Consider the following 27013-nt stretch of genomic DNA (forward strand, 5'->3'; position numbering starts at 1 on the left):
GCACAACTATTATGATTGGAGAAGTAATCATATAATCATGCCCTCTGAAAAGAAAAAATAAATACAAGGAAATCTCTCTCCATGACAACAAAAACAGCCCAATGAGGACTGAACATACTCAGTAGGCACAGAATACTAACTGTTGGTGGGGGAAAGAAATGGAGTATGCTTGCAACATTTTGTTGTAGCATCCACTTGCTTCTCCTCTGTGAATATACTCATGCATATTTCAAAATATGCTTCAGCTCAGTCACTATCTCACATGTCACACATCTTTATATAATTTTATTATTTTTTTACACATACCACTGACATACAATAATAAAATTACAATTAAATTATTCAAATCATCTCGCTAAAAACACACACTCAAAGCCACAGACATACAAGGACAGAAAGTAGACAGAAAGGTCTGGAGGAAATGAAGCAACTGTTTTGATTCTTTTTTTTAACTATTGTAAGCATAGAAATGTAGAGTCCTTGAAATGAAATCTGTTGACCAAAGTGTAAGCATGTGAGAAAGGGAGCTGAAGTCTAAGGTATCTTACAGCATAAGATATATATCTGTTTTTAAGATGCCATTAAACTTTTTGTTGGATTTGCTGAAAAGACTAACACAGCCATCCCAGCATTAAGCACATGCTGAGGTTCATGTGAAAGTTTCCCCTCAGCATGGATTCTCTGATGTAAAGTCAGATTGGTGCTCTGGCTGAAGCTCTTTCCGCACTCGGAGCATGTGTACGGTTTCTCCCCAGTGTGGATCCTCTTATGTCTGATAAGGCTGGATTGATCGCGGAAGCTCTTGCTACATTCAGAGCATGTATATGGCCTCTCCCCTGTGTGCATTCTTTGATGTGCGCTAAGACTTCCTCTGTGACTGAAGCTCTTTCCACATTCCATACATGTATATGGCTTCTCCCCTGTGTGAACTCTTTGATGTTGAATAAGGCTTGGCTTGTCAGAGAAGCTCTTGCTACAATCTGAGCATCGGTGAGGTTTCTCCCCCTTATGAATCTTTTGATGTCTAAGGAAGTTAGTACTCTTGTTGAAGCTCTTTCCACACTCAGAACATTGGTATGGCTTCTCCCCAGTGTGGATTATTTGATGCGACGTGAGGTGAGCACTCTGGACAAAGCTTTTCCCACACTCTAAGCACTGGTATGGCTTCTCTCCTGTGTGAATGATCTGGTGTGAAGTAAGGTGTGCACTCCGGCCAAAGCACTTCCCACACTCCAAACATTTATAAAGCTTCTCCCCTCTTTGGATTTTTGGATGCTTCGCTTTGCTCAGATCTGAACATGCATACTGCCCGTCATCTGCACAAATACTTTGATATGGTTTAAGAGCTGTACTAGGAGTAAAGTTCTTTCCACACTCCAGATATATGTGTGAGCTGGTCCCCTCGTGGAGCGGTTCACATTCTGCAAGGTTTCCACTCTGGCTGAGGCTCTTTGTGAACATTAAACTTTTGCTTGGTTCTTCCTCGGGATGGATTCTCCAATGAATACTGGGTAAAGCAACCTCATTTTTTTCTTTCCCATTTTCTTGTTGGACTGAAATTTCGTGGAAGTTGCCAACCTGAAAAGGGAAAGATGGGGCTTTCTGCTCCTCCGTGTGGTTTCCCTCTTGGTTCACAGACCCATCTTGGCTCCAAACTTTATCCTTCAGCTCTTCATACTCTGTTCTTTCTGACAAATCCTCGCCCAGTTGCCCCTCATTCTCACTTCTCCACTCATCACCTGTTGGAAATGAAACAGAAAACAAATTAAGAGCCTTTCTTTCAGTGCCACCACCTTCCTAGGAAGGTTTGGTTGGAACAAGAGGCAGAGTTTTATTAGGCGCTGCTGCCAAGCTTTGGAACTTCCTCCCAAATGAAGGCCAAGTGAAATTTTCCAGTCTGAGATGTTTTCTGACTCTTGAATAAGAGCCCCAAGAGAAATTAAACCCCACAATGTTCTTCTAAGTACAATAACATTCTACAAAATAGTGATACATTATTGGCCAACCAAAACGCACAGAATGCACAAAATATGATTCAATCTTTCAAAGCTCCACTGGATCATTCATTAAAGCAAAAAGGAATTAAAAATCAAACAGAAGAAAGATATTTTTTTTAAATGACTTTGGTGTTATAGGCCTACATTTTATCAAAATGTTGTTATAGTTTTTCTCAGTTAAGATGGTACAGAGGGATATCCATGTAAGTAGAGACCATTCTTCTTCCTTGGCCATGCAATTCTGGTAGACAAAGAGTTGTTCCATTAGCAACACATAAAGAAGCCGACATTGAGATCCATGTTTCTTTTTGTGTCGCTAATAAAACTGCATTACTTCTGCAGTGCAGATGCAGCCTTGGTTTAGTCATTTTGGCCAGAAGCAGTTGGCTTCTCAAAACTAAAGTGGGAAGGTTTTGCTGCACTCATTGGCTATTAATGGGCCTCCCATAGGCAACGTGTTGGCCACAGTATGAACAGAATTCTGGGCTAAGTAGGCCTTTGGTCTGATCCAACAGGACTCTTTTTATATTCTTACAACCTGAACATTTTCTAGAACTATTCTGTAGCCTTAGTTATATCAACCAAAAGAGATCACAGAATCATAGCGCTGGAAAGGAGAGGAAGAGCCATCCAAGTCCAACGCGTACTATGAAGGAAATCACAGCCAAGGCACTCATGAGATAACTATCCAAATTTTATTCAAAGAAGCAGAGTCCTCCCTGCTCTATTCCCACAATGAAATAATTCTTACCCTCAAAAAAATTCTTCCAAGTATTTAGATGGAATCTGTTTACTTGTAGTTTGAATCTCTTGGTTCATGTTCTAGTCTCTGGAGCAGCAGAAAACAAGCTGCTTTCATCTTGTACATAGCATCTTTTTTGATATTTAAAAATGGCTATCAAGTCATCTCTCATGGACAAATTACCCAAATTCCACCCCTCCAAGGCTCGCTGCTTCCAGTTTATATGATGCAGGCCTAAACCCAGAATCAGGTCTGGACTGTCTTCAAAACATCTGCACCCAATTCAGGGCTTCCTTCCTCAACCTGCATTTAAATAACTCACTTTTTCCTGCCAGTTTTCAGCTCTTTCTGCAGCAACGGTGTCAGCTGCCTTCTCATGCAGTCCCTGTGAGCAGTTCAGTGCCATAGCTGTGGTTGCAAATCGCTCTGAGGTCTGAAGAGGGATCCAGCATTAACAGCATAGCTGGGCCTCTCATTCAGATCTTAGCAGTGGTACTGGGCAACGAACAGGAACTATATAGCAGATGCCCTTTGTTTGCTGTGAAAGCCGAAAACCCACAGCAAAAGAAAGCAGGTAAAGGGAGAATTTGGAGGAGGGTGAGATTCAGGGCCAGAATACTCCAGGGGAAGCCTCAGTCTTCTCTTCTCCAAGCTTAATGTGTGTGTGTGTGTTTGTGTGTTGTGTGCCTTCAAGCCATTTCCAACTTATGGCAACTCTAAGGCAAAACCTATCATGGGATTTTCTTGCCAATATTTGCTCAGAGAAGGTATGCCACTTCCTATCTTGTTCCTCATACAACTGGCTTTCTAGACTTTTTACCATCTTGGTCACCTTCACTTGCCAATATCTTTCTTGAATTTTGGTGACCAGAATTGGACACAATAATCCAGGTGTAGGCTGACCAATAATGATGAGGATTTCCAGGCCAGAGGTACACCCATGCCATGCCTTATCGTATCTGAAGGATGGGGAAACATTGGCCTTCTAGATACTACAGATTTCAACTCCTTCCAACTGTAGTAAGCCAGCATGGTCACTGGTAAAGCATTATGAGAGCTGGGTGTCCCATGTATCCCACCTCTGGGCTTAGTCATAAAAAGGTTTTCCAACATTTCTAAGAGAAGGGGGTGCTGAGGGGCAGAAGCAGCTACAGTGCTGAGGGTAGTCTGGGAGAGCATCTACACTGTAGAAATATTGCCATTTGACACCACTTTGTGTGCTGATGCGCCATCCTATGGACTCTGGGGATTTGTAGTTTTACAAGGTTTTCCACCTTCTCTGGCAAAGGGTGCTGGTGCCACACCAAACTATAAATCCCAGAATTCTGTATGATGGAGCCATGGCAGTTAAAATGGTGTCAAACTGTAATGTAGATGCACCCCAGGAAGAACTTGCCCAGAATTCAAGGACACAGAAAGCCAGTTCTTCTTACCGAAGAGGCCAACATCACTTTCGTCGTCTTCTTGTTTAGTCTCTGTGCAGAGCTGCTTCTGATCAATGTCCGGCAGGGCTTGGCCTATGTCAGACGAACTCAGCGTCTTCTCTCCCTCTAACGTCACCTGAAACATTTATCACTTGTTAGCTAAGTTTATATCCCACCAATTCTATTACAGTGGATCCTTGTTATACGCGGGGGATCCGTTCCGGACCCCCCCGCAAATAACAAAATCCACGTATGCTCAAAGCATATTTGTCCCAATGGTCCCTTCACCCACCCCTCCCTGGCTTCCCTCCTCCCTTCCCTCCCTACCTCCCTTCCCTTCCCCTTACTTACCTGAACTCCCTCGGCGGAGCGGCTTGGCCTCTGCCGCCGCTGCTGCAGGGAAGCTGGGTGGCGGCGGCGGCAGCAGAGGCCAACCCTCGGCTTCCTTGCCACTGCCGTGCAAGGCCGCGATGGCGGTGCTGGAGGCCTCTTGGCCCCCAACAGCACTGCCACCGGGCCTTTGCCACAGTGGCGGTGAGGGAGGAGGGCTGCTGCGCCGGAGGCCTTTAAGGCCTCCCGTGCCGGCATCCGGCCTCCTCCAGGCCGCCGCCGCTGCGGAAGGGGCGGGTGTCGGTGCTGGAGGCCAAGAGGCCCCAGCACCGATACCTGGCCCTTCCGTGGCCGCGGAGGCCTGGAGGAGGCCGGGTGTGGGTGCTGGAGGCCTCGCAGGCCTCTGCTGCTGCTGCCCTCCGCGCCTCCTCTTCCTCACCTCCGCGCCCAAAAAAAGGCGCGGAGGTGGGGAAAAGGAGGCGCGGAGGGCAGCAGCGCCGGAGGCCTGCGAGGCCTCCAGCACCCACACCCGGCCTCCTCCAGGCCTCCGCGGAAGGGGCGGGTGTCGGTGCTGGGGCCTCTTGGCCTCCAGCACCAGTATCCGGCCCTTCCGTGGCGGCGGAAGCCGGGTGCTGGCGCTGGAGGCCTTCAAGGCCTCCGGCGCTGCTGCCCTCCACGCCTCCTCTTCTCCACCTCCGTGCCTTTTTTTGGGCGCGGAGATGGGGAAGAGGAGGCGCGGAGGGCAGCAGCGCCAGAGGCCTTCAAGGCCTCCGGCACCGACACCCGGCCTCCTCAGCGCCACGGAAGGGGCAGGTGTCGGTGCTGGAGGCCAAGAGGCCCCAGCACCGACACCCGCCCCTTCCGCGGAGGCCTGGAGGAGGCCTGATGCTGGCGCTGGAGGCCTTCGAGGCCTCCGGCGCTGCTGCCCTCCGCGCCTCCTTTTCCCCACCTCCGCGCCTTTTTTTGGGCGCGGAGGTGAGGAAGAGGAGGCGCGGAGGGCAGCAGCAGCAGAGGCCTGCGAGGCCTCCAGCACCCACACCCGGCCTCCTCCAGGCCTCCGCGGCCACGGAAGGGCCAGGTATCGGTTCTGGGGCCTCTTGGCCTCCAGCACCGACACCCGCCCCTTCCGCAGCGGCGGCGGCCTGGAGGAGGCCGGATGCCGGCACGGGAGGCCTTAAAGGCCTCCGGCGCAGCAGCCCTCCTCCCTCGCCGCCGCTGTGGCAAAGGCCCGGTGGCGGTGCTGTTGGGGGCCAAGAGGCCTCCAGCACCGCCATCGCGCCCTTGCACAGCGGCGGCAAGGAAGCCGAGGCTTGGCCTCCGCTGCCGCCGCCGCCACCCAGCTTTACTACAGCGGCGGCAGCGGAGGCCAAGCTGCTCCGAGCGACTTAAGGTAAGTAAGGGAAGGGAAAGGAGGGGGGCAGGGAGGGAAGGGAGGAGGGGAGGGAGGAGAAGGAAATTGTCCCCAATGGTGGCGCGCGTGCACGCGTGCCGCCATTGGGGACAATTTCCCCATTTGCCATCCACGGATGCTCAAATCCGCGTATGGCAAATCCGCGTATGGGGAGGTTCGACTGTAATAAGATCCAAGTGACATATACAGTTCTCCTCCTTTCCAAGCTCTTCTCAAAATATATTTATGAGGCTGAGGGAGACAATGACTGGCCCACAGCAACTCAGTGAGTTGCAAGGCCCAGTGAGGACTAGACCCCATATCCCCCAAATTGCAATTCCACACAAAACCACTGAATGGGCAACTGTTGAAGAGTTATTTGGCTCTCTGCAGGATCTCAGACGGTCACCCTCTCCCTCACTGTGCCCCCAACCTTTTTAAAAATTAAAAACTCAGTATGCCAACCCCACCCATGGGGAGATTTAGAGACAATTTTGCCATGTTTGCCTCCTTCCAAGACAGTTTCAGGTACAAAAGAGACTTTTTTAAAAACCAAGAAGCAAACTAAGGGAAAAGGGACATGCTGGTAATGCTATATAAAGACTCCTTCAAACAAGGCAAGTACAGGCTCTCTTGCATATTCCAACACATCACGTCTAAACTATGCTCATATAATATAACAGGACTTAATCTACCATAGGATCCCAAAACCTACAGCCTTACACCCTGAATACACCTGATCTTGTCTGATCTTGGCAGCCAATTAGGATCAGGCCAAGTTATTTGAGCCAGTGTGATGTTGTGATTTGAACATTGTACAATTAGCCCTCCACATTTGCAGTTTGACTTTTGCAGATTTGATCATTTGGATATTTGATTAATATGTTCTCTCTAGGGATCTCTAGATCCTCTAGAGAAATTTTGCTAGATGTTGACCATCGAGTTGTGCTGGAGGAGCTAGAGATTACTAGAGAAAACACTTCTATATGCATTTTTAGGTCCTCCACAATGATTCTATGATCAGCTTCTGGAAGATGGTGACCATAGAGTTGTGCTGGAGAACCTAGAGATTCCTAGAGGGGTGTTCTCTCAGATTAAAAAACATTTTTACCTGTTGTGCTTCACCTCAGGGACCCTAATGGGCTGGGAGGGGATATAGGAATGCTTTAAATAAATAAATAAAGCTGCTACTTTGCCTGACTAACTGCAGTCTGTGGCTGCTGCCTAACTGCAGAATTAATGCAGTTTGACACCACTTGAACTGCCATGGCTCCATCCTATGGAATCCTGGGATTTGCAGTTTGCTGTGGCACCAGAGCTCTCTGACAGAGGAGGCTAAATACTGTATATACTCAACTATAAGTCGACCTCATGTATAAGTTGAGGTCAGGTTTTGGGGCCAAAATTATGGATTTTGCCATGACCCGTGGATAGGTCGGGGGTAAAACTTGGAGGCTCCTTCAGCGTGTGTATGTGTGCATATGGCAAGAGAGACACTCATTGAGGCTTTTTGCTTCAGCGTTTCAGCCAGACGTGTGGGCAGGAGAGAACTCTTAACTGAACAGCAATATCAATAAATCACCCAGGACTCTTTCTGCTTGGTTTCAGAGAGAAATAAACTTCTCTCCCCACTGCATGGGGAAATCTGAAAGAGCTACTATCACATTTCCATAGTGACCCATAAATAAGTTGACCTGGGATTTGTGGTCAATTTTTGGAAATACATTTTTAGACATAGAGGAGTACATATGGTATCACACAAAACTACAAATGCCAGAATTCCATTGCACTGAGCCATGGCAATTAAATTGGTGTCAAAGTGCATTAGATGCGACCTCAATTGTCCCTTCTGATAGGTTGCCAGAGTGAAAACTGTTCACTCTGGCAACCCTGTACTTGTCATGGCTGTATAGAAGATGCAGTTTCAGCAGGTGTTGCTTGTTACCTAGTGGCATGGCAAGCAACCCACCCCACCCCGTTCTATATAACAATGAAAGGCACAAGAGCCCTTTCCAGTTTTTGGTCAGGCAACCCTACCTTATGAACAGGTCCCAATCTCCACCCATACTGTCACAGAGCCACACAGGATCAAGGCAGTCAATTATCCTCATCTGTTTTCAGGCTATGTGGCTGTGTTCTGCAAGAGTTTATTCCTGATGTTTCGCCAGCATTTGTGGCTGGCATCTTTAGAAAATGCTGGCATGGGAGTGAGTAGGGTATATATTATTATTATTATTATTATTATTATTATTAAACTTTATTTCTAAAGCGCTGTAATTATACACAGCGCTGTACAAAGTCGGTAAAATTAAAGAGTATATAAAAGCCTGCCCATGGCGTACATTCTAAGATAATAACAATTAAAAGAGGAATAGATAAAATTACCATATAGAAAAGAAAAACAAATTAAAAACATCAAATATAAAACAAATCACATCACATCAAATGTTATCAGACAGCCAGATGACAATCACAAATTCCCTGAGAACGCTTCCATAAACAATATGGTTTTCAGCTCAGCCTTAAAACTGGTTAGGGAAGTGATGAGCTGTGCAAGCAGAGGAAGAAGGTTCCAGGAATGAGGGGCAGCAAGAGAGAAGGGATGGATCCGGGAAGGGGCAGAGAAGATCCTGGGTTGGGAGAGGAGACTTTGGCTACCAGAGCGGAGAGTGCGAGTAGGGATGTAGGGAGAGAGAAGATCGGTTAAATAAAGAGGGGCCAGCCCATGCAGGGCTTTGAAGGTGAGTAGCAAAAGTTTGTACCTGATGCGGAAAGGAAAAGGGAGCCAGTGAAGGGAGGACAACAGAGGGGAGACATGATCATAACGGCGAGCGAGTGAAATAATGCGTGCAGCTGAATGCTGAACAGAAATGAATGGGTGGAGATGAGAGAGGGGAAGCCCTGCCAAGAGGAGTCTAGTCATGAGACCACTAGGGCATGGACCAGTGTCTTTGCGGTAGAAGCTGAGAGATATGGACGGATTTTGGCGATATTATAGAGAAAAAATCTGCAGACTTTGGCTGTAGTCTGGATCTGAGGGATAAATGACAAAGAGGAGTCAAAGATGAAACCAAGACTACGGGCTTCCTGGACCGGCTGGATCGAGATGTTATTGACGGAAATAGAAAAGGAATAGTGAAGGGTGGGCTTAGGAGGGAAGACAAGAAGCTCGGTCTTGGACATATTGAGCTTCAGACGCCGATGGTGCATCCAGTGGGAGACAGCTGTTAAACAGGATGACACTTGCTGCTCTAACTCTGGCGAAAGATTAGGGGTGGAAAGGTACAGTTGGGTATCATCGGCGTAGAGATGGTAGGAGAAACCAAAAGAACTTATAAGTTTGCCAAGGGAGAGTGTGTATAAAGAGAACAGAAGGGGACCCAAAACAGAGCCCTGAGGAACTCCAACAGATAAGGGGACAGAAGACGAGGTCTGACCACCCGAGACCACTGAAAAAGATCGATCTGACAAGTAAGATGTGAACCAATCGAGAACAAGGCCCAAGAAACCAAGGTCAGAGAGTGCATCTATTAGGAGACAGTGGTCCACGGTGTCGAAGGCCGCAGACAGATCGAGTAGGACAAGGATAGAATAAAGGCCATTCGCCTTGGCCCGCAAAAGATCGTTCGAGATCTTAGTAAGGGCCGTCTCTGTGGAGTGCCGTGGGCGAAAACCAGACGGGAAGGGATCCAGAATGGAGTTGGTTTCAAGAAACTCAAGACAGCGTGAATAGACAACTCGTTCCAACACCTTAGAGAGAAAAGGAAGAAGAGAGATTGGACGATAGCTAGCCAAGGAAGAGTGGTCGAGAGAGGGTTTTTTCAGGATAGGGGAATCTAAGGCATGTTTGAAGACTGAGGAGAAGGAACCCGAGGAGAGAGAGAGATTAAAGATATAGAGGAGGGAAGGTAACCAACAGGGGGCTATAGAGATTAGAAGACGAGATGGAAGTGGGTCAAGAGAGCAGGTGGTGGGTTTTGATGAGTTCAGCAGCGAAGAGAGTTCTTCCAAAGAAACAGGAGGAAACACAGAGAGTTTATTAGTAGGAGGGGCGAGGAGATTAATGGTGGGAGCATTATATATATACTGTGTGACCCTTGATTGAGAGGAAGTGATTTATATATTAATCTCTATGTTGGTCTGTTGTTCAGTGGTAAGGTCTCAGAATATTTATTTAACTAATGATTTATTGTCTACTGGGAAACCCCCCTGACCCTGGGTCGTTTTCATTTGCATGGGCTGGGTCTTGATTTTTGGTGTTTTTCTAGGACTGGTAGCCAGACTTTGTTTACTTTAAGGATTTCTTCTTTCCTGTTGAAGTTGTCCAGGTATTTATGGATTTCAATGGCTTCCCTGTGCATTCTGACCTGATTGTTGTTGGCATGATCCAGAATTTCAAATAGCATTTTATCCATTTTGCCATTCAAGAACAGAACAACACACAGATTAATGTGTAAATCACTTCCTCTCAACCAAGGGTCACACAGTGTGTGTGTGTGTGTGTGTGTGTGTGTGTGTGTGTGTGTATGCACCCCACTCTGTTCCATGCCAGCATTTTCTGAAGAGGCAAGCCACAGCTGCTGGCAAAATGTCAGGAATAAACTTTTCCAACTCATAGCCCAAAAAACTATGGATTCTAGGAGTTAAAGCCTTTGATTTCACATATCCTTACCTGGTTTGCCCGCCTCATGGCCTCTCGCTGCTTCAGAAGGAAGTCCTCGGCCAAAGCCACAGCCTGGGAGCAAGTTTCTGGCCCACATCCTTTGACCCAGGTCTCTATTTCTGGTGGCAGGATGGCCAGGAACTGCTCCAGGATCAAGAGTTCCAGGATCTGCTCCTTAGAATGTCTTTCAACTTTCAGCCACCGGCAACAAAGTTCCTGAAGCCGGCCATAAGCCCCTCTTGGCCCCTCGGCCTCCCGGTAACGAAAACACCGGAAATGTTGCCGCTGCTCCTCCCGCCTCATGGCGTCCCCGTGCAAGATGGCTGCCTTCACTTTCTCATAATCTTCCCTGCCTTTGACCTCCAGGCTGACAAATGCCTGCTTGGCCTCTCCACTCAAAGCTGGCAGAAGTTGGGCCACCCACTCTTGCTTGGGCCACCGGCAGGCTTCAGCCACTTGCTCAAAGGAGGCTAAGAAAGCTTGTGCATCATCCCATGGCTCTTCCATCGACTTGGGGGTCCCCCAGGTTGAGCGAGGGCCTTCCACAGTCTTCAGGAAGTCCTGCCATTGGGCTTCCCATTGCTGAAGCGAGCCTTCATCTGGTTCCTGTTTAACCTCTTCAGGTCTCCTTGGCAGGATTTCTTCCACAGTCCCAACACTGAGGACCTGATGGCTTCCTCTCATTTCTTCTGATACTTGCTCTGGAATATGACTTGTAGGGTCTCGCGCCTCCATTTCCATCCTTGGACAATGTCTCTCAACAACAGCCTCACACGGTGGAAAATTCTAGATACTACTGCAGCTGCACAGAACCGTCTGCCTGGAGAACTGAGAGAAAAAGAAGAATATTTCATGGCATTCACATTTTAATTAAGAATTATAAAAGCAAAAAGGCAGAGCTAGAATGGAACTGGACATAGATCAGAAACCGTGAAAGGCTAAATACAGTGGGTCCTGGGTATCTGCTGGGGTTTGGTTTTAGGACCCGCCCGCCATCAATACTAAAATCCATGAATGCTCAAATCCCATTAAATACAATGGCGAAGTCAAATGGTGTCCTTTATATAAAACAGCTAAATCAAGGTTTGCTTTTTGGAATGCATATATTTTTAAAATATTTTCAAGACGTGGATGCTTGAATCTATGGATAAAGAATAAGTGGATAGGGAAGGCCGAGCATCAGAAGAAAGGCCGACCCTACGTGGTGTGGAAATCCATGAAGAAACTGACAGCCAGATATCATATTTTTGTAATGTCACTGTCCATACTTTTGGCATTTAATTTCATTTTGCCACACTGCTGAAAATCCCAGCTCCCCCGGCTCCTGGGAATTGGAGTCCAAAACACCTGGGAGGACCAAAGTTTGGGCATCACTGCACTAAATGCTCTCTCTTGCTTAGGATCTTGAAACAGTTGTCCCTACCTGGATGTTTGTGGACTGCAGCTCCCATCATCTCTAGCTACAAGTGAGGAATCGTGATGAGTCTTGTAGTTCTAGATGGTTTCCAAGTTCTTCTCCAATTACTTGGGAGCCTTTTGGGAAGGTTTTATTGCCTTTGATCCAGATGAGGAGTTTCTCTGCCTTACTAGCCACTTTTCTGCTTGTGGTTGCCCGTTCTGCTTCTTTCCTCGCCCCAAAATGAACAGATGCAGCATCCCTCCATCAGATCCACCTTTCCTCCTCTCCCATTGCCTCCCACTCACCCTGATCCTTGCAGCCTCTTCCATCTAAAGCAGAGAACCTAGGCTTGCAGAGCTTTCTTTTTCTTTTCCTCCATCAAGGGGGGGAAATCATGCATGCTTTTTTTTTCCTTTCCAAAAAAAACCACAACACTTTTTGGGAGGAGGAGCCAAGCCAGGAAGGGGATTCCTCATAGTCCACATCCTGGTCCTCCTTGCAAATAAATAAAGATATTATGGAGCCTGTCTAGGAGTTTCTTGCCTCATCTCTCTCATGCTTGCTTTAAAAAGCTTGTAGGAAATCTTTTTCTTGGCTTTCTCTTGGACTGCAAGGAATTTGGTTTTTTAAATAAAGTACCTTCTTGCCCAGATACTCTATAAAGCATTCATTGCTAAACTTTGATCTTCCAAATGTTTTTGGACTTCAGCTCCCAGAAGCTTCATCCAGCTTGGCCGACAGTCAGGAATTCTGGGAAATGAAGTCCACAAAAACATCTGGAGGACCAAAGATTGAGAACCACTGCAAAAAGGCACCAGATGCTGAAAGCTATGTGGGATCAGGGTGACCAGAGAAGTCATCCTTTTCCAGGACATGTCCTCCATTTCCACCTTGTGTCCAGGAGGAATCCCCAAAAGTCCTCCACTTTGAGCATGACTAAGCAGCATGAATTTACATTTATATGAGTGTTTTCAGCTTTTATGTGGACAAGTCATACATTTTTCTTGCATGTTCTACATTTTTGCAGTGGCTTGTCCTCCTTTGCAGTGAAGGCATCTGGTCACCCTGAGTGGGGTCAGCTCTGGTTAGTACTTGGATGGGAGACCACCAACAAAACCCAGGCAGTGTAAGCTAGATTTCAGTGGATAGTTGTTTTTGTCCCATTTCAAGTTGTTTCTGATTTATCGCAACCCTAAGGCACACAATGCAGTTTTCTTCTTGGCAAGTTTCTTCAGTGGGTGTTTGCCATTGGCATCCTCTGAGGCTGAGAGAGTGTGACTTGCCTAAGGTCACCCAGTGGGTTTCCAAGGCCAAGCAGGAATTCAGACACTGGTCTCTAGAATCATAGTCCAATGCTCAAACTACTGCACCACGAAGGAACTGGCAAAACCTCCTCTCTATTTCTTTCTTTCCAGGAAACTGCAGAAGAGCAGTTGTACATCAATGTCACGACTTGGATAAACACTGGAGGAGCACTAAGTACCACAATCTCCCCAAACATTTGGCTCAGCTGGATGATCCATCTGCTATAGGCGTTGCAATCTGATAGCATCTGGAGGACCAACAAATTCCTATCCTAGATTTAAGAGTTTTGGATTGAATGTGGTGGGATTTGAGATTGAGTCCAAGAGTATACTGGTTAAGGCTGGGATTGCAGCTCAGTTTAACAGCCTGCATTTGTCATAAGAATAAAAACAGGCAGTAGGGGAGAAATTCACACTATACAACCTTCCTGGGAGAGGTGTGAAGAACATGTGGCTCTCTAGATATATAACCAGTTTCTACATATGGATGTGAAAGCCTGAGACTGACAAAAACTGACAGGAAATATGTATCAACTCATTTGAAATGGGACACTGGATGTGCTTTCTTTGGATAACAAGGCCAGCCCAAAACACAAACAAATAGGTTCAAGAGTATATCAAGTCTGAGTTATCACTAGAACTCCAAAAGCTATTATAATTTGGACATATAATAAAACAGTGACTAACTGGAAAAGACGATAATGCTCGACAAAGTAGGTGGTGGTAGAAAAAGGGAAACACTACAGGTGGATTGATTCAAGGAGCCATGGCTGCTCTGAGTTGATAAGATCTGAAGCAGGACAGTTGAGAACAGTTTGTTGGAGGGCTCTCATTCACAGGGTCACCATAACCCAAAAATGACTTAACAGTAAATAACAATAAGATGTACTGACTATCATCTTCAGGATCATCAATAGTTAACCATTATGGGCAATGTAGTCCAAAATGCCAGAAGAGCCAAAGGTTCTTCATCCTTATTCTAGAAGAAAGGGTGCCGTTACAATTTCTTCAAATGTGTCTGTATGCACATGTACAGAGATAGAAAGAGATATGTGTATGCATTTGTGTTTATATGCTTTATTTAAATATCATATTTATTTAAATCTTTGCAAAGAAAAGAAAAGGCCATGGTCATGTTGCCTAATTTAGCTAAATAACATTGCTCGATCCATTTTCTTTTCCCAAAACGCAACAGTCAAAATTGCTTCGCAGATACTTCCCTCCCCCAAAAAACATACAAAACAAGAAGTGGAGTTTGACTTAAGAAATCAAAAAAACTATCTAGGATACATTTTCTTTCTGTGTGTCTTATGGGTTCCTCTAACATTATTAATTTCTTCTTTAGGCAACCTACTCTTTGATAGCTGCCAGGACAAAGTTCGAGACATCCTGCTTTGTGAAAGTTACAAGGCACGTAGAAGTAACAAAAAAAGAGACACGACTGAGAACAGCTTCTCTGTGGCAAGCAATCATCCATATTGTGCTTAAAGGAGCAGACCCTGAAGCTAGCCCATTGCATTGGATGCCTCTGCCCACTGAAGATGCATCTACATGGTAGAAATAATGCAGTTTGTTACCATTTTAAGTGCTATCATTCCATCCTATGGAATCCTAGCATTTGTAGTATTACAAAGTCTTTAGCCTTGTCTTTGGTGCCTCACCAGGCTACAAAGCCCCAGATTCTATAGGATGCAGCCATGGCAGTTAAAGTGGTATCAAATTGCATTATTTCTACAGTGAAGATGCACCCTGAGAGACAACTGTAATACAGAATGTCACATAACAAAAATAGGTATGGCCAGATAGCCCCCCTTTCTGTTCTATAAGGAGAGCTTCTGCCTCTCTTGGAATAACATTTCTTCAAGAAGGGCCATGCCTGTCCTCTTCTCTCAGTATGGACACTTCTCTCCATTCCCATGAGTCTTCTTCTGATGCCAAAGGAGGTGTGTTCTCTGACAGAAACATTGAGCACAACATGGGCAGTGATATGGTTTTTCTCCTGTGTGAGACCTCTGGTGTATCCTGAACTGTGACATATAGCTGAAACTCTTCTTGCAGATCAGGCATTGGTTCGGATTCTCACCTGTGTGGAGTTTCCAATGATCGTGAAAGTGATAGCACTGGCTGAAACTGTTCCCACCCTCTGAGCACTGATACGGTTTTTCCCCAGTGTGGACTCTCCAATGCCTGATCAGATGTGACTGACACTGCGAGCTCTTCCCGCTCTCTGCACAGTGGTGGAGGTTCCTAGTTGTGCACTGGTTCCTAACTCTAGTGTGCTTCTGTTGAAGGCTTTCCACACTGCTTGACTTTTTACACATAATCTTTCCTGCATGAAACCTCTGATGTGTGAGAAGGTGGGCACTTTGCCCAATGTCTCCATCCCAATATGGCTCCTCTCTTACATGGCACAGCTGATGGCTTGTAAGGTGTGAGCTCTGGCTAAAGCATTCCCCACACGACAGACAATGATATGGTTTCTCTGTGTGGATTTTTGGATGCACAGTCGGTTTCGAATCTGCATAATCAAAACTTTCCCCATCATCTGGGAACCCAAATGTGTCCGCAGGTCTTGGGTGGCTAATAAAAGGTTTGAAGCAAGGATTCCTTTCCTCTTCTCTGAAAGTTTGTTCTTGGATTGTAATTTCCTCAAAGTCTTCTCTCTGACTGCCAGTGAACTGATTCCTCCAGCATCCCATTACGGTTTCCTTCATCCTCTTTGGAGACTCAACATCCTCGTCTACTAGCTCATCACACTCCGTTTTTACACCATGCATGTTTGGGGACTTCCCCTGGTTTTCACTCACTAGTCTTTGCCCTCCTATAATAATAATAAATAAATAAAATAAAATTTTTATTTATACCCCGCCCTTCCAAACGATCAGGGCGGCTTACAAGAGCAGCAAAGTGCAAACATCATACAAAGTTAAAAACAGCCAAGACCATAAACATAATAACAATCCTTAAAAACAATAAAAAGCCCCTTAGCCCAACCTCTCGGCCACGAGAGAGGAGGGAGGCCCGTAGGATATTTAGTCGGGGAATGCCTGATTAAATAGGAAGGTTTTAAGACCCTTCCTGAATTGGGCCAGGGTGGTAGATGAGCGGAGCTCCATGGGCAGCGTATTCCAAAGGGCTGGGGCAGCTGTGGAAAAGGATCTTCTGGCAGTAACAGCCAACCTGGCCCCAGGCACCTTCAGGAGTTGCTGCCCAGATGTTCTGAGGGTGCGAGGCGGAATGTACGGGGAGAGGCGGTCCTTCAGAAAACCTGGGCCCAAGCCATTTAGGGCTTTATAGGTAATAACCAACGCCTTATATTGAGCTCGGAAGCGGATGGGCAGCCAATGGAGATCTTTAAGCACAGGTGTTATATGGCTGGTCCTGGGGACACCAGTGACCAGCCGCGCTGCCATGTTCTGCACCATTTGCAGCTTCCGAGTTTGGTATAAGGGTTGCCCCATGTAGAGTACATTGCAGAAATCCAATCTCGAAGTTACCAGAGCATGTACGATGGTTTCAAGGTCCCTCTGGGCCAGGTATGGGCGCAGCTGGCGAATCAGCCGAAGCTGATAACAGGTACTCCTGACCGTCGCATTCACCTGAGCAGTCAGGTGAAGGGACGAGTCAAGAAGCACCCCCAGACTGCGCACGGAGTCCTTCACGGGGAGCGTGACCCCGTTCAGGACAGGTGGAACCACCACCATTCCTGGACCAGGGGAACCTATCACCAGTACCTCCGTTTTCTCTGGATTAAGTTTGAGTCGGTTTTCCCTCATCCAGCCCATTACTGACTCTAGACAGGCCACGAGAGGAGAGACGCCATCCCTGGTCACTGCATCAGTCGGAGATATAGAGAAAATAATTTGGGTGTCATCAGCATACTGATAACCCCGCGCCCCATGTCTCCGGATGATCTCTCCCAGCGGTTTCATGTAAATGTTAAATAGCATGGGAGACAGAATGGCTCCTTGAGGGACCCCGGTTTTAAGGGCCCGCTCGCTGGAGCACACGTCTCCCAGCTGCACCATCTGGGACCTCCCAGAGAGGTAGGAGCGGAACCACTGGAGCGCAGTGCCCCCGATTCCCACCTCAGCCAGGCGCCCCAGAAGGATACCATGGTCTATGGTATCGAAAGCCGCTGAGATGTCCAAGAGCACCAACAGGGACACGCTTCCCCCGTCAATGCTCAGACGGAGATCATCGACCAAGGCGACCATGGCCGTCTCAACCCCGTGACCCGCCCGGAAGCCAGTTTGAAATGGGTCCAGATAATCCGTTTCATCCAAGATCGCCTGAAGCTGGATCGCAACCGCCCTCTCGATCACCTTTCCCAAAAATGGTAGCAGCGAAACAGGCCGATAATTATTATGAACCAGGGGGTCGAGGGAGGGCTTTTTTAGGATCGGTCTTACTATGGCCAATTTAAGATCCGATGGAAATTGCCCATCCCTGAGAGATGTATTAATTATCCGGCGTAGCAAAGACGTTACCGCCGGTCCCCCCTGGGCCGCCAACCATGAGGGACAGGGATCGAGGGAGCAGGTCGTCTTCCGAACACTTCCGAGGATCTTGTCCACATCCTCGGTACTCACCAACTCAAACTGATCCAGTATAAGATAGTCCACAGAGGCTCTGGACACTTCTACCCTAGGTTCTGCCAAAACGTCGGCGTTCAGACCTTCGCTTATACGAGAAGTTTTATCCACGAAAAAGTCGTTAAACAAGTCACAGCAGGCCTTAGAAGGTTCAAGGATCTGGTTCAGGGTGGGAGGGAGCTGAGTTAGCTCCCTGACCACCCTGAACAACTCTGCCGGACGCGACTCCGCGGACGCAATACGAGCACCATAGAACGAATTCTTTGTTGCTCGTATTGCCTCTCCGTAGTCCTTTAATAGTCGGTCTAGGAGAGTCTTGTCGTCGAAGCAGGGGTGTTTCCGCCAACGGTACTCTAGCCGTCGCAGAACCCGCTTCCTGGCCCGGAGATCTTCCGTATACCAGGGCTTACGTTTGGAAGCGGGCCTGAGAGGGCGCTTGGGAGCGATTCTGTGTATAGCCCCCGAAAGACCGGTATTCCAGATACCGGTAAGGGCATCAACAGAGTCGCCATCATTTCCAACCGTGAGCCCCTCTAAGGCTTCTTGGAATCTCCCAGGTTCCATCAGCCTTCGAGGGTGGACCATCCGAATAGGTCCACCACCCCCGGGGGGGATCTGGGTAGAGGCCTTGATTTTCACCTCTACCAGGAAATGATCCGTCCATGACAAGGGGGAAATATTAACTATTTCCACCCACGGATTTTCCGCCTCCGAACAGAAGACCAAATCGAGAGTATTACCCGCACAATGCGTAGGACCCTGTATCAGCTGGGACAGGCCCATGGCCGCCATGGTCTCCATGAATCCCCGAGCCGCACCAGATGGAACAAAGCTGGCCGTGAGGGAGATGTTGTAGTCACCCAGGACAAGAAGCCTGGGCGTCTCCAACATCAGCTCAGCAACCAGCTGTGTCAGCTCGTTAAGGGAGTCCGCTAATGCACGGGGTGGCCGATACACTAACAGAATCCCTAGACTGTCCCTAGCCTTTAGGGTCAGGTAAATACACTCGATATAGGTGGTCTGTCGGAGGTGGTTCCTGGTGAGGGACACGGTGTTCCTATGTACCAAGGCGACTCCCCCCCCCCGCCCACCTAACCTGCGCTGGTCCTTCACCGAGTACCCGGCAGGCAGGGCCTGAGCCCACACAGCATCCCCTTCAGGCCCCAGCCAGGTCTCGGTAATGCAAGCCAGGTCGCACTTAGAGTCCTCCAGGAGGTCCTGGATGATGTGGGTCTTGTTGTTAATGGACCTGGCATTGCACAGGAGCAGCGACAGGGTTTGTGGCACGGTTGGAGAGACCCTCAGGTCCTTCAGGTTGGGAGGGGGACAGGAAGGCGAGATAGATAAGATGCATCTATCCCGCCTTCCCCTGGAACGGAAGTCCCTTCTCCCACCGCCATACCTCCCCCTGCCCCACACAACCTCTATAGGGGCTCCGCCCACCAAGATGTTATCCCCGGCCCAGGCATCCCCCGCATCTCTATCCTCCCCCCACCCCTCTATGGCTTTATGGGGCCGCTCACACCGGCCCTACCCCCACCGAAAGCACCGCAGCTGGCAGGTGGCAAGTGTCCTCCTGGCCGCAGTTAGCCCGGTGGTGCTGGGCAGGGCGACGCTCCTGGAGGGGAGGCCGGCAAGCCGGTGTTTTAAAGAGCCCGCTGCCACCAGGCTCCCCCCCCCTCCTTAAAAGCGCCGCTTTCAAGCAGCCAGAGTCCTCCAAGCCGCTGGAAAAGGCCCGGTGGTGCTGGGCAGGCGGCGAGGGTCCTCCTGACGAGCCCAGTGGTGCTGGCAGGTGGCAAGTGTCCTCCTGGCCGCAGTTAGCCCGGTGGTGCTGGGCAGGGCGACGCTCCTGGAGGGGAGGCCGGCAAGCCGGTGTTTTAAAGAGCCCGCTGCCACCAGGCTCCCCCCCCCTCCTTAAAAGCGCCGCTTTCAAGCAGCCAGAGTCCTCCAAGCCGCTGGAAAAGGCCCGGTGGTGCTGGGCAGGCGGCGAGGGTCCTCCTGACGAGCCCAGTGGTGCTGGCAGGTGGCAAGTGTCCTCCTGGCCGCAGTTAGCCCGGTGGTGCTGGGCAGGGCGACGCTCCTGGAGGGGAGGCCGGCAAGCCGGTGTTTTAAAGAGCCCGCTGCCACCAGGCTCCCCCCCCCTCCTTAAAAGCGCCGCTTTCAAGCAGCCAGAGTCCTCCAAGCCGCTGGAAAAGGCCCGGTGGTGCTGGGCAGGCGGCGAGGGTCCTCCTGACGAGCCCAGTGGTGCTGGCAGGTGGCAAGTGTCCTCCTGGCCGCAGTTAGCCCGGTGGTGCTGGGCAGGGCGACGCTCCTGGAGGGGAGGCCGGCAAGCCGGTGTTTTAAAGAGCCCGCTGCCACCAGGCTCCCCCCCCCTCCTTAAAAGCGCCGCTTTCAAGCAGCCAGAGTCCTCCAAGCCGCTGGAAAAGGCCCGGTGGTGCTGGGCAGGCGGCGAGGGTCCTCCTGACGAGCCCAGTGGTGCTGGCAGGTGGCAAGTGTCCTCCTGGCCGCAGTTAGCCCGGTGGTGCTGGGCAGGGCGACGCTCCTGGAGGGGAGGCCGGCAAGCCGGTGTTTTAAAGAGCCCGCTGCCACCAGGCTCCCCCCCCCCTCCTTAAAAGCGCCGCTTTCAAGCAGCCAGAGTCCTCCAAGCCGCTGGAAAAGGCCCGGTGGTGCTGGGCAGGCGGCGAGGGTCCTCCTGACGAGCCCAGTGGTGCTGGCAGGTGGCAAGTGTCCTCCTGGCCGCAGTTAGCCCGGTGGTGCTGTGAAGTGAAGAGATAAAGGAGGAATTATATTAACTGCAATCCTATGTATTAATAGCAAACTCCTTCTCGGATATTCATCTGAGTCGGCCCTACACATTTGCAGCTTTGACTTTTGTAAATTTGATTATTTACAAATCTGATTAATATATTTTCTCTAGGAATTTCTAGGTTCTTGAGAGCAACTCTGCTAGAGCTGCTCTGGAGGACCTAGAGATTACTAGAGGAAACTAGAGAAAACAATTCTATTCTAGCCATTTGTAGGCCCTTCAGTGTGATTCTACAGTCAACTTCTGGCAGGTGCTGACCCTAGAGACTACTACAGAGGTGGTTTAAAAAATAGTGGGGGGTTTTTGTGTGTTTTCTCAAATTCTTGTGTCCCTAACTCCAGCAAATGGGGAGGGCTCATTGTATAGCAAAATGGAAACAGATCCTGTTCCAGATATAGCCATCTGCAAAGAAGATGTAAACTTTCTATACAGAAAATATTGGGGTGGAGGCAGGGTGGCACATCAAGTGTGCGGTTCAAGAAAAATCCAAGATCAACCCAACGAGGATTAAGAATGCTCAGGTACAGAATGCTGATCAGCTGGAAAACAGGGAGTGGGATGGAACAGAGGTCTAATCTGCAGTGCAGAAATAATGCAGTTTGACCCCGCTTTAACTGCTATGGCTCAATGGTATGGAATCCTGGGATTTGTAGTTTATTGTTGCATCAGAGTTCTGTGACAGAAAAGGCTAAATATCTCACAAATCCCAGAATGCCATAACAGTTAAATCACTGCCAAACTGCATTATTTCTGCACTGCAGATTAGACCAGAATTTCATAAAAACACATGTGGCCTGTCAGTACCCCAACAGGAACATTCCTGTATGAATTAGGCCTCTGCCACAAGGCAGATGGGTCATCATCATCATCATCATCATCATCATCATCATCATCATTATATTTATTTGTATCCCACTCTTTTGCCAGAACTGGGGCTCAGAGCAGCTTCACAATATTAAAAGAACAATACAATTAAAACATAGAAAAGAGGTGCATTAAAAATTAATTAAATTATTACAAATTTAAAATGGATAGCTAGAATAAAATACATTTTAAAAAGATACAACTGTATAAAACTTTTTTGTTGAAGTCCTTGTCATCAAGATAGCCAAACTTTAACAGCTATCTCTAATTGTTTGTATTAGAGACCTTGTAATGATACTTTTCAATCGCTTGACAATTTGAGGCTGCAAAAAAGATAGGAAAGTTGGAAACAAACTGAGGAGGTGACTTTTCCTCTATCACCTGGGGCATCATTTACCACAAATAAAGCACCTTTACTATGGCCTGTTACAGACTGCCAAAATAAAGCTGCTTCAGGTCTCTTTGGAGGCATGCTTTTTAAATGATGCATGCATCCGAAGAATCCGGAAGCTGCACCAAAGCTGCCCTCCAGTGCTTAGGAATGGAGTGTGGCTTTGGTGCGACCTCCAGACTCTTAGGACCCATGCATCATTTAAAGAGCATACCTCCAAAGAGACCCGAAGCAGCTTTATTTTGGCAGTCTGTGGCGGGTTACAAACCGCCACTTACGACGCGCTCCGTGCATGCTAGGGTTAGGAAGGGGCGTGGTAGGGTTAGGAAGAGTCGCCCCTTCCTAACCGGCCCCGGCCCCAACACGCGCGGAGTGCGTCGTAAATGGCGGCGCCCATCCACATGGGCGCCGCCATTTTGACGTCTTGGACGCATAGCGTCCAGACGTGTCGCAGCAGAAGTGACGCCGCGAGGGCGTGCTTCGCTCCTCACGGCGCCACTTTCGCGTTTTGAAAACGAGCGCCATTTCGGCGCTCCTTTTTCGCTGCGCTGGGAAGCCTCACGGTCTGGCCGCTGGGGCTTCCCTCCGCAGCGAATGGCGGCGGTGGGAGAAAGGCCGCTTGAGGGCGGTCTCTAACCCGCCTGTAACAGGCCTATGTGTCAATGTTCAGCCCCAAAATAACTCTTAAGGAAAACCTTAAGTGACACCTTTGCTTTCTGACAGTTTTGTGTACACAAACTTTGTTTTATGATCCAAATCATTAAAAATATTGTGTATAAAATTACCTTCAAGATATGTATATACCGTAAGTTGTATACAATAAATATAATAAATATAATAATAATAATTTATTTATAACCTGCCTTTCCGTGAGGATCAAGGCAGATAACAACAGAATTCAATACAATTATGTAAAACATTCCCTCATTCCCCCCCAACCCACCATCCCTACCCCCCTACACATCTAAAATACAGTTTTACAATCCAAATATATTAATTAAAATCAATTAATATACCAATGACAATAGTTATAGGATGAAATGAAGTGAAGAGGGCTTAATTGGGTGGGCAGGAGGTCTTAGATTATTTGGAGGTCAGTCAAAACATAAATTAATTTTGTGTTTACACTTGGATCTTATCTCTAAAATATCTCATTATAAATAAATTATAAATAAATAACTGAAATCCAACACCTTTGGTCCCCAGCATTTTGGGACTTGTAGTCCAAAACTGGCATTTCCCCCAAACTTTGGTTTATTGAAGGTGTTCTTTAAAAGAAAGCAGACCATCAAACAGCTTGGACAAAAGGACTTCTCACCTGCGAGGTTGGCCTCATCTTCATCTTCCTGTTTGACCTCCCTGCAAAGTTGTCCAGCCCCACACAAAGTCTGAACAGCTCTGGAGACATTCCCTTCCATCTCCACAAATGGTGATGCTTGCACCTGGAAAGAACAAACGAGGAATCCGGTGAAGCAGGTGAGGACAAACTTTTTTCACCCCACAGGCCACATTCCAGTTAAGGATTGATCTCAGGTACTGTGTGTAGCAGTGGGTAGAGTTAATAGCAAAGTATGTGGCCGAAGTAAAATGAGTGTGAACAAATCCATTCTTATCAACTTGGGAGATTTTGTCACCATACATGCAAAGCATTACTCAGTTCCAGGCACACAGGTTTGGGACTGGGCCTCTGCCCAACACCTTTCAAGCATACAAAGCACTGCTCAAATTAATGCATGTCCACTCAAGCGTAAGCATCAGTGCTCCAGTCCCAACATCTTTTAGGCATGCAAAGCACTGCTCAAATGAATGCATGTCCACTCAAGTGTAAACCTTTATGCCCCAGTCCAATGCCATGCAATTTTTGACTAAAAACTTTGGTGGCTCTCAACTTTTATTTGATTCAGTAACACTCACCTGCTCTTCCTGCAGATTAACCTCCTGCTCCCGAAGGAGGAACTCCTCTGCCAGGGCCACTGCTTGACCACACATCCCTGGCCTAAATCCCCTGACCCAGCTTTGCATCTCTGAGGGCAGGATGGTCAGGAATTGCTCCAGGATCACCAACTCCACAATCTGCTCTTTGGTGTGCTTCTCTGGTTGCAGCCACTGGTGACAAAGCTTCCAGAGTTGGGTACAATTGCCATTGGGCGCTTCGGCCTCCCTATAGCAGAAACACCTGAAATGCTGGCGTTGCACCTCTATACTATCAGTGGCCTCTATCAAAGGCTCTTCCTCCATTTTGTAAGGAGTGCTTGAAAGAAACAGGGAAGAAAATGAAGGAAAGTGAAAGTAAAACCTATAGTGTTGTAGCATTGAACGCCTCCTGTTCCCAATATCACCTAGCCAGCCAGCTTTCCACACTCTTTCCCAAGAAACTCCATCCCATATCTGAGAGACATGGTTAATATTTGGATTCAACATACAAATAAATATACAGTTGCCCCTCCTTTTTCGTGCAGGATCTGTTCCATAGTTTCGCTTATATTCAAGCCCCATTGGTTTATATGCGTGGGTGCACAGGTGTGCTGGCATGTGTCGTGGGGACGCACCCCATTCTTTCCTCCTCTGTTCATCCTTCGCGCATAAGCGAGGGACGTCAGTCTGAAGACTATGAAAACGGAGGGAAGACTGTATAAAATGTGTGTATATATATTATACACACACACACACACACACACACTCATCCCTTCACATTTGTGGCTTTGACTTTTGTGGAGTATTAGTGGATTTTATTAATATGTTCTCTCTAGGAATATCTAGGTCCCCCAATGGAACTCTTTGGTCAACTTTAACCAAAAGTCGCACTGAAAGACCTAGAGAGTCTAGGCATACGGTATGTAGCTCTTCCAGTGCAATTCTATGGTCAATGTCTGGCAGATGTTGACCACAGAGTTGCACTGGAGAACCTAGAGATTCCTACAAATATGTTCTCTCAGGTAAAAACATTGTTACTGTTATTTGCAGTTTTTCCATGTTCACAGGAGTCCTGTTCCTTCAACCCCAGCGTATGTGGAGAGATGCACGCATACGCACACACACGCACACACACGAGAAGCTAGAAGAAATAGAATAAAGAGATTAGACTTTAGAATCTGATATAGGTAAGGGAATGAAAGCACATAGTCAAGCAGCAAACAAAGAGGAGACAAGCTCCACGTGTTAAAAGATGGTCAACTGTTTATTAGTGTTTAAAAAGCCCAATGTGTTTTGGCCACGCTAAGTCTTCCTCAGGGGCTGAAATGAAATATAAATACACTTATGATATAATATATAAAAAGATAGGACAACACTCATCAAACTGTTGTCACCTCACACTCTCAAGATGGTGACAGCTTGGAGGCACAGAAACCGACATCAGAGATAATTGTTCCTTGAAAAGGATTCACAATGTTATTTGCAGAAAAGCAGAAAAGTATATGTGCCTGCCTGGGTGCCTCAGAATGAGGGACAAAGATGTTCTCTCATGGGCACAGATATAGGGCAGCAGGAGTTTCTTATCAGTGACCATCCCACTCTTTTGTGCAGACCCAGCAGGGCCAGTCTGTAATCTTTTAGACAAAGCTAGCACTTCCTTACAGTGTGGAGCCAGATAAGGAGAGGGATGTCTAGTGAATATCCTTTTGCATATGTGACCTGCTGGCTTTCTGATAATGAAGGACAGGTTCCATTTTGGTAACTTTCTTTGGCTCTCAGTTCTCATTCAACTGTGATACAAAAATATCTATATTGTTTTAAACAAAGTTATACATACCCTTCAAAATGATTCACTGGAGTTTTGGAACACTCTCTGTGAGATATAAAAATCCACTTTCCAATTTGTTGAGCTAAAGACAAGAAGGATTTAATAAAACAACCAAACAAATAATCAGGTGAAAGCACAATAAGCCATATTTATTAAAAATATAATCAATTCTGCAGAATAGGGTGCAATCAATCTATCAGCAAAATTGAGCAAAGAGAGAGATAGCACGGGTTTACACAGATTTTGCACCTTATTTATACAGTTCTTTATATCATCATTATTATCATCATATTTTTCATTGGCCAGATAAAGACATGTGATTAGTCTTAAGACCTCCTTTGCATGTATGTAACATCACCACCCATATCATACATCTCATGATCATTTAAATTAGTCATTATAGATTCATAGGTGTGTTCTAATATTCATAACCCCTTATTACGCATGGTCAGTCAGATTTTGGTGTGAACTTTAAGTCACCCTTTTATGAAAAAAAGTATTCTTGTCAATTAGTGAGAATAAAACTCCCTTATCTGTTGATTTATTTCTCCCTATAACTTTGTCCTTGATGTGCAGGTGCAGACAACGGTTTCTTTCCTTTGAAACCCTTTTGTCTAATTTAATTGCTATATTTGTAATGCAAGTTTACTTTATTATTTATTTATTTATTTTCTAAACAAGACACTAGCCATCTTAATAGTCTTGATATAGCCAAGAGTAACTTATTCAATCTATGTTTTATAAAATAACTAAACTCAACATATTCTAGAATCACAAAATCATAAAATAATAGGATTGGAAGGGATCCGAAAGATCATCCAGTCCAACCCCGTTCTTCTGTCATGCAGGAACTCTCAATCAAAAACATCCCCATTTACCTATGGCCATCCAGTCTCTGTTTAAAGACCTCTAAGAAAAGTGTATCATGTTTATTTATCAAAGATATAAACCCCTTAATTCTTACAAAACAATCTATTTAATAGATAACAGTGTGTTACATATTTAATAACTTGAAGTCCAATATATTTTTATAAAGTGAGCATAATATAAAAACTTATCTAAAAACTATTTCCTTTACCAACTTATTTTTTTTTATTCCCCTTCAATAAAAGGGCCTCAGTTGAACTTTATTCAATCCCATTAGAAATATTGATTATAATAGTATACATGTATATATGTGGTTCCATACTATCTATATATGTAATCTAATTATAGCATACGATTATATAATCCTTTCTACTCTAGTCATGTATTTCTAACTCTATTGTTAAATCCTATGTGTTTGATTCAAATCTATTTCTCTCACTCTCCAAAATACATGACCATAGAGATAAAGTTCCCCTTATCTGTCTAAGGTTATACAGTT

General features: G+C 46.8%; 2 protein-coding genes across 2 annotated transcripts; both read right to left on the reverse strand.

The window, feature by feature from the left end:
- Positions 1-202: 202 nt before the first annotated feature.
- Positions 203-12364, reverse strand: LOC149320657 (uncharacterized). The gene is made up of 4 exons (XM_089504412.1): positions 11970-12364; positions 10556-11374; positions 4173-4299; positions 203-1739 (listed from the first exon to the last, which is right to left on the reverse strand). Exons 2-4 carry the CDS (start codon positions 11285-11287, stop codon positions 571-573), a joined length of 2028 nt encoding a protein of 675 aa, XP_089360538.1. The 5' UTR covers positions 11288-11374; positions 11970-12364; the 3' UTR covers positions 203-570.
- A 2562-nt stretch (positions 12365-14926) lies between these two features.
- On the reverse strand, positions 14927-23330 carry LOC149320658 (uncharacterized). Its single transcript, XM_089506069.1, has 2 exons — positions 23224-23330; positions 14927-16070 (listed from the first exon to the last, which is right to left on the reverse strand). Exons 1-2 carry the CDS (start codon positions 23321-23323, stop codon positions 15139-15141), a joined length of 1032 nt encoding a protein of 343 aa, XP_089362195.1. The 5' UTR covers positions 23324-23330; the 3' UTR covers positions 14927-15138.
- Positions 23331-27013: the final 3683 nt, after the last annotated feature.

The sequence above is a fragment of the Sceloporus occidentalis genome, unplaced genomic scaffold (genome assembly GCF_023333645.1).
Source record: "Sceloporus occidentalis isolate IW3139 unplaced genomic scaffold, rSceOcc1.0.p SCAF_1, whole genome shotgun sequence".
Classification (NCBI taxonomy): domain Eukaryota; kingdom Metazoa; phylum Chordata; class Lepidosauria; order Squamata; family Phrynosomatidae; genus Sceloporus; species Sceloporus occidentalis.

What these genes read in the sequence shown, in the direction of transcription:
- LOC149320657 (XM_089504412.1), bottom strand. Translation starts at nt 11,287, where the DNA reads ATGGAAATGGAGGCGCGAGACCCTACAAGTCATATTCCAGAGCAAGTA. An exon ending in CCATGAGGCGGGCAAACCAG is followed by an intron (nt 4,300 to 10,555) that starts GTAAGGATATGT and finishes TAAATGTTTCAG; the next exon opens with GTGACGTTAGAGGGAGAGAA. An exon ending in AAGTGATGTTGGCCTCTTCG is followed by an intron (nt 1,740 to 4,172) that starts GTAAGAAGAACT and finishes CATTTCCAACAG; the next exon opens with GTGATGAGTGGAGAAGTGAG.
- LOC149320658 (XM_089506069.1), bottom strand. Translation starts at nt 23,323, where the DNA reads ATGGAAGGGAATGTCTCCAGAGCTGTTCAGACTTTGTGTGGGGCTGGA. An exon ending in AGATGAGGCCAACCTCGCAG is followed by an intron (nt 16,071 to 23,223) that starts GTGAGAAGTCCT and finishes TTATTATTATAG; the next exon opens with GAGGGCAAAGACTAGTGAGT.